At 32.4% G+C, this 7,979-nt stretch overlaps 1 protein-coding gene across 1 annotated transcript; it reads right to left on the bottom strand.

The window, feature by feature from the left end:
- Nucleotides 1–858: 858 nt before the first annotated feature.
- On the bottom strand, nt 859–7,979 carry LOC148280332 (26S proteasome non-ATPase regulatory subunit 5). The gene is made up of 7 exons (XM_088228562.1): nt 7,640–7,979; nt 7,287–7,431; nt 6,452–6,676; nt 4,543–4,795; nt 3,552–3,740; nt 1,898–2,212; nt 859–1,170 (listed from the first exon to the last, which is right to left on the bottom strand). The coding sequence occupies exons 1-7, from the start codon at nt 7,819–7,821 to the stop codon at nt 977–979; spliced, it is 1,503 nt and encodes a 500-aa protein (XP_088084688.1). The 5' UTR covers nt 7,822–7,979; the 3' UTR covers nt 859–976.

Raw genomic sequence — 7,979 nt, 5'->3', positions numbered from 1 at the left:
GAGTATTACGTCGATAAGGAGTTGAAGAAACTGCACTTGAACTACATGCTGGAACTGTGTGATGTCGTCGAGCTGGTATGACGTGAACTGAACTGACTGACTTTGTTGGGCAGGCTGAACGAGCTGACTGATGTTGGCTGCGTCCTGTGGTCTCTTTATAGACCATATTCCTTTGTAGTTCATTTCTTCATGGTTGGGCCGATGTGAATGTACTGCAGGGCGATGCCCTCCGATTTCATGTGAAATACTCAAGAGTTGCATTTTACGAATGTATAGGATTCGATTGAAAATGATGACATTGCATCGTCGGTCATTAGTATCTTTTAGGTGAACTAATTTAACACGTATGCGTCATCAACTATGGACTATGGACCCTACACATCTATTTAACTAAACAGTGACTATTCTGAGTTAATGCCAACTACTAAAATAAGCAGAAAAAAATAGATGAGTCCTTAGGGATACCAGTAATTAAAAAATAAAATTGCTGTTTTTTATTTCGGTAGATACAGAAGTAAATAAATCTTAAACTTCACATATATTTGAATGAAAACCCGGGTCATTCTCTGTTTGAAGACTAAGTTTTCACTTCCACGGCCTTTTTAATGGCACATATCTATAGTTTTTACATATTATTATATAATACAGCCAGTTTGTCTGCCTGAAAATGATTCTCAATCAGATTGACACAAAATATATATTTAAACTAAGTCCCTAATCTAAAGAAAGTATTTGTAATTTTAATTTTAAACCTAATCCACATAAGCCTGGAACTTTTAAATAACATTCTAGAAGAGGCAGCCTCTAAAGTGCATACCAAAAAGTATGTAAAGTAATTTAAATACAATAAAAACATCATTTCAATTTTTTACACAATATTTATGTAATTTTATAGTAAAAGAAACATAGGTTTTGATATCTCAAATATAAAATCTTACAAGTAATAATATGAAACAATAATTCCTTTTGCTTAATATTAATCGCCTTCAATGGCTACTTCTGTGATTCCTTGAACATAAAACGGTCCTTCTTCAACATAAGCTTTTAATTTCAGGATAGTGTCCACATCAAATACACAGGACTTAGACAACTGTGTAATTATTTCATATTTGGCGTGTTTGGAGTCCTTTTCGTGGTCGACTGTGCGATCAAGAAGAAACTCTATTAGACCTAAAAAAAGGTTTGACTATTAAAATTATTACTCCTAATAGTTTTCAAGAACCACATGGCCATCCTACTAAAGAAAGTAGTTATATTTTATTTAACATTAATGAATCGAAATATTTGCAGAAATATTAATCATGCAAGCACCATGAAATTATGAGTGCCTTATTTTGTGATTGGTTAAACACGGTCATGATGTTCCATCTTCTTCTTCTTCTTATTTTTATAGCTTTATTCACCTCGCTAGTGGGGTGTTCTAGCCAGTGTTTTTTTAAAAAATATTATTTTGTTTTTATTTACATATTTACGAATTTTTATATTAGTAACTTTTAAATTACACAAGTTAGTATCTAATATTATACATGTAAGACTTAATTCTATTACAAGACATTTACATCAAATTTTCTATACAAGTTTATTGAGTGGGGACAGGAGAGGTAGGATATTGCTAGGTAGTGGAATGTTAATATTGGAGAGGTTGGATAGGAACTTAGGATAACAATCATTTATGGGGTATGCAAAAAACACAGTTCAGATATTCATCGTCAAGCTGACATCCCACCGTGGACATGGATTCTGAAGAGGTGAGAACCATTGCAACAGTGTCTGGTGAGCGATGTTCCATTCCAATAATGCAGTATTACCTAAAGGTATTTCTAAAGAAAGCCCTAATAACAACAGCGCCCTTAATTATTTTCTACTCTTATTTTACAGACAAAATAAGTTCAAGTACCTGGTGTGGATTTGACCAGCTCCTCTCCCCACTGATGTCGAGAGATGGCGGAGAGTACAGACAGAGCGGAAAATTTGAGTTCTGGAAAGGGGTTTTTACAAATTCCAAATAAAACTTCCATGGAGCTGGGTCTCTCGGAAAGCTGTCTGAACCATTCCCTGGTCATCAAAGTTATCCGAGGGTCGACAGACGGAGAGTTATCTCCTTTAATGTCGATCAAATTAGCGGCACAGCATAAAGCTCTCACTCTTATTTCTGTAGGAGAGTTTTTTATGTACCCGCCTACTTCTGATATTGCCGATGTAAAGGAGTGACCTGTAATTATTAAATATGTAAGAAGACTTATCAAATATATAATGCACATTTAAAAATACATTATAATGAAACCAAACACATGGATTTAGATCACGAAAGCAGAAAATCTTAACAATGTAGCTTTTCTATAATTTTACTAAATGTCATATTTTTCTTGATTCTTGTAAATTTGACCATAATTTTTTTTATTTAATCATTTTTTGAGGTTACTTAATTCTAATTCATACTGAACAGTTTCATAAAACAGAGCCTGTTCATTTGTGAAGACACTAACAAATATTGATTGCTGTTCTATAACTGTTTCCAGAACACACGCTCAGGATTTTAGTACTTTGATTACAATTAAAGTAAATTATGCTAAATTTAAATAACAGATTAAGAGTTAGATTATAACACGTCTTACAGCTACAAAGCGCATGAGCGGTCGTAGTTTTTGCCTTTATTTAAGTTAATTTCTAGCTAATGTACCAAACTGTTTTATAAAAAATAAAAAAATCATGTTCTCTATTTCATCTTATATAAATTTACTTAAATATGAAACTATAGAAACAAAAAAAAATAAAATATTTAAGCTTAGCAAAAAAAAATTGTAAATAAAATCATGATTAGCTACACTATCAAGCTTAAAACATATGTTTGTTGAGAGTTAAAATTAAATGTATCAATAATATTAGGGGGTAATGAGGAACTTCAACCCTACAGGAAATTGGATACAAAAATGTTTTCTTGCGCGCGGTAAAAATTAGAGCATTAAATTGAACAATTTTACAAATTTCTTATAAATGTAAGAAAAATTTTTTTTTAATAAAACGCACTAATTTGGATGACGTCACTGGTTCATATGAACCATCCAATGATATGAGAGCATTGAAGGATATTCGGTTTGGTCACCGTAAACGAACCAATCGGAGGAACTGTCATAGAACAACCTCTGGCGTCACACGCAGAGTTATTTCAGAAATACAAAACTTTAAAAAATCATAGCGCTGATAATACGATATATAAAAATAAAATATTAAAAAATTTGGCTTAGTTTAATATTCTATTAACAAATAAAAAAAAGACACTGAACTTCTTCATTACTTTAACTGACACAAAAAACACATTTTTTATCCTCCACCGTGTATGCTACAAATAGACAAGTCATACATTTAAATCATCATAATATCATTTTAATTAATCGCGACATGCTTACTTGTAGCAATCGTGGGGGAGGTTGCAAATATGTGTTATTAATTTACCAAGTTGTAGTAATTACCCTGCAGTATAAAATGTCTACTTTCAAAGTTATCAAATCATTTGATATATGTAATTTATTTATATTTAATAAAATGATTACCGAGGGCTCCCAAAGCCAATTTTCCTTCAGCTGTGCACCCAACAAAGCCTAAAGTGTCGAGGGCTACGGGAAGGACAGCTGTATTGTTGGATCTAATGGTGTCAAACAGGGCGTCCACTACACTGGGGAAATTGTTGAATATTTCAGTTGGATACATGTGGGCAATGTTGCCAAAGAACTTCATAAGTCCTGCAATAAAAAATATTTATTTATAAATCATACAGTAATATAAAAAGTAACATAGCATAATGTGATATGAATGTCCGATGCAATAATGAATAAAGATCAACTGTAGACATTTTCAATAAATCCTTAAATAATTTAGAATCAAATGAACAATTTTTTCTCATGTTTATACATTACGAAATTAAAGAATTTTTTTAGCATTGTTATTTTTCAATGTACAATGTAGCAGCCTCCGTGGTGTAGTGGGTAAGACACTTGACTAACGCATGGAAAGTTCCGGGTTCGATTCCCAGAGAGAACACAAAAATTTCATGAGATTTTTCTCAAGCCTAGGTGTTCTGTGCTGTAATTCACCACTGTAATCGGGCCTCCTGGCCTGTTGTGCAAAAAATAAAATGAAATCCAAAAGTTAGTTTTTTTCAATTAAAAATTAATACAATAAAAACATTTAAATAAAAAAAATTATTAACAAATTGTTTTTAATTTTTTTTTAAATTGTATAATTTTGTAATGATTTAATATATTGCATTAACGGATAAAACAATTTGCATAGAATTATTTTTAATACGTGTGCAATGCGTTCGAATGTTTAATAAGCGTATTGTGTTACTGCCTGCCGGTGAACCAAGTAAACATACAATTTTCACTTGTGAAAGCACGCACATTTAAATTATATGAATGAAAAAAAATTGTATCGCACACATAAGTAAAGTGTATTAAAGATTTTAATGAACAGTACTTTTATGTTACAAAATTTATTTTAAACATGCCTAAATATATTTTTAGATTTAAATGTTTGTCTTACCAGGAGTCACCAAATTAGCCAACGGATTGCTCTCCAGGCTTCCCACAAGATCTGATAATGATTTAAGCACTTCATTCTGAACCAAAAACTTCAAACCGTGAGGTGACAGTGCCAAGTTTGTCAGGAGTTCTAATATATTGAGCTGAAGAAGAACGTCATTTGTTTTTAATTCAGAGACGAGCCTTTGTATCATTCCTTCCTGTGAACAGAGGTCGAAGTGCTCCGAAGACTTCTTGGAGATATTCACAATTACCTGTCATGTAAAACAAAATATTTTTTAAAAACAAATAACTTTTTTTTTCCACTTTTGGAAGTACCCATGGGGTACCATACACAATAGGTATACTAAATACAAATAAATATATTTTATTAGTTCATAAAATTTTAATAAACTTTTATTTCAAAGAAGAAAATAAAGAATCAAATAATGAAATCGAAATTTGGCAGATAATTTATTTTTTTAATGTTTTAGCAAAATGTGAATAAAGTAAAAATTAACTCCTTAGAACAGGTTATCCTAGGAGGGAGACTTGTTAACAATGTTTCATATATCGTGAACATAGAGCGAAAAGTGGCCAAGATGGTATCTTTTACAAAAAAACCAAGTCCACTTATATCTCCAAGCTTTTTTACAAAATTAATAATTGTGTATTGATTGAGTCAGTTGAGTCAGTCAATCGAGTCTTCCATACTAACATAATACGTTGCTAATGCTTTGTACTATGTAAAGCCGAAGAAACTTGTAAATCAAAAGTGTAGCAAATAGCAAAACAATAAATGTGTAGGGTCTATAATCAATGACACACATGCTAAAACGTTTCACCTAAAATATTGTGATGACCGAAGAAAGCAATGTCATAATTTTATATAGAATCCAATATTGCGACTCTATCAGTATTGCACATGAAATCGGGAGCTTCGTTTTCCAAAACACTCACATCGTCCCTACCATGAAGAAATGAACCACAAAGGAACGTCGCCTATAAAGAGACCACAGAACGCAGTCAGTCAGTCAGCCCAACAATTTCAGTTAAGTCGGTCAGTCCAGCTTGAGGACGTCACTCAGTTCCAGCATGTAGTTCAAGTGCAGTCCCTTCAACCCATCATCGAGGTAACACTCGCGTAATACCATTAATTATTTGTTCGACATGTCATAGATACGCATTAAACAGCAACCTCGTGTCTTATCTGTCAATCTCTAACTCGGGTAGGAGCGCCAACCAACCCTCTACAATCAAATCCTACAAGTGTGTGTCTATGAAAAAATTTCAATCTTAATTTCACAGCAAAAAATAATTTTGACTTGGCCAGTTTTCATATAGTATACTCACAATATACATTTTTTTTAATAAAAAAGAATTATTTGAGTTCTTATTATTTACCAAATATTTAAATTTTCAGACCATTTCCTGAAAGTCACAAATATCTTGCTGAAAAGACAGGAATTAATTTGTGATAGAGTGGGATTTGAACCTTGGTCCTTTTATCTGGAGTTCAAAAACTACCAAACTACAATAGGAACCAATAAAAAGGTTAGTGTGAAATCTAAATTTCTCAGCTGAAATTTTATTTTATTATTTAAAAAAAAATATATATTATTATAATATACCCCAATATTTCAATTTTGGGGGCCATTTTCAACAAGTTGTAAATAGCTCACTATCAGAAAATGGAAATCAATTTGGGGTAGAGTGAGGTTCGAATCTCAAATCCGGGAATCCCCGACACTAACGACAGCACCACAACCCAATTCAATTTTGGAAGAGCGTATTTTCGTATATTTTTTTTGTTATTTTGTTTGAGGCCAAAAATTTAGCCACTTTCTTTCTTGTTATTGACATTTATTGTTGATGAAAACATATTTTTAATAAGTATGTTTGAATAAATGATAATATTATAACAATGTTACCTCGTAGCATTTACAGCGGTTAGACGAATTATCTGTGTCTAATATAAGCTTAAGTTCTTTGACAATTTGGGGGTATTGCAGCCATTCCTCTTTTGAAACAATGTCCATGGCTTTGGTGGAAACCTTGAGGTCGTTATCTCCAATACACTTAACCACGGCGATAGCAATATCCAGGTAATCTGGTAGTGAGATTAATTTATTGTTATTTGTAACAGTGCGATGGATCTGGAATTCAAATATTAAAAAATAAGTATTAGGTGGCTACTTTGTTAATGCGGTTTTTTACCTCAAATTACATTTTCTCCAGAAATTTAAGTTTATTAATTTTTTAAAGGTATGTTAAGTATTTTCAGTCTGCGTCCGGACGATTTGAGAATACAGTTCTGTTTGTTTAGTATAATCAGAATACTGGACGAATGTTTTCAACTCTTTTTTTTTTTGCTCTGAGGCAAAAATCCTAAAAAACGAAATCGAGCGGAGGAAAGTCCGCCTCATAGCACAGCGGTTGGCGGATTCGTCTACCATGCTCGAAGCCCCGGGTTCGATTCCTGTGAAAGTCAGCATGAATTTTTTTTTTAAGGGTGGTTTTACACTGAAGTACTTTATTGTCCTTAGACTGGCAACTGAAGCGTAAGACTGTTCACCTTACCTTCCTGTAACATATGATCGAGATACGCTGTATTTTATTTAACCGTGAAGTACCTTATGCACCATAGTGTGTGGATAAGGGTTTGATGATGATGATAAAGATATATTTAATCCACATCCGAGTAATGTTAATGGAAAGTTTTTTATTTAAACTTAATAATAATCGTACAATTGATAAAATACAAACCTCATAAATAGCTAATTGACGAGCAGAAGCATTTTCATGGTAAAGAGCTTTCAATATATCATCCCGAGCATTTGACGCCACATAACCAATAGATAAGTTCGCGAAGCATATTTCCAATACTTCACATGCTGTGTTTATCTGCTTTCTTAAACAATAATCAACATACGAATACAAAGAAAATCGAATTATGCTAGGTACATGTCATGCTAGGCATGAAAGACCTTTCCAAAATGTTGTAATAAAAAACATTAATTAATATTTGTATTTTAAAACGACGAGTGGTGGAATATAAATTTGTATTGCACTTGCAAAATCTATCATGTTTTTTAAATATTTCTTATTAACAAACTTACGGATCGGAACTATTTAAAAATTCAAATAATCTAGGCAGCTCCAGTAGCTTAACTTTATGTGATGCTTCAAATGTGGGGATTGAATTAAGGTGATGTTTTATGTCGTCCAAAGCGGCACTTCGAAGATCTTCTCTCCTTAACTTTTCCCATTGTTCGCGACACCAAGTTTCTGGATCTGACATACTTATTTTAGTAGGCCGAGGATAAGAAGCTTTTTATAATGTTGTTTAAAAATTTGTCGTAATTTTAAGGGAGAACTAAAAAATTAGAGGATAAAACTTTTCAAATCGAAATGAGTTGTCAAAATTGAATGAATGTCAGTGAAGATCAGTGTTCTCAT

The sequence above is a fragment of the Micrasema longulum genome, unplaced genomic scaffold (assembly GCF_059751315.1).
Source record: "Micrasema longulum isolate JH-2025_06_02 unplaced genomic scaffold, ASM5975131v1 h1tg000594l, whole genome shotgun sequence".
NCBI classification, from domain to species: Eukaryota; Metazoa; Arthropoda; class Insecta; order Trichoptera; family Brachycentridae; genus Micrasema; species Micrasema longulum.
Note: the sequence above shows the minus strand (reverse complement) of the source record. Positions and strands in the feature narration are given on the sequence as shown.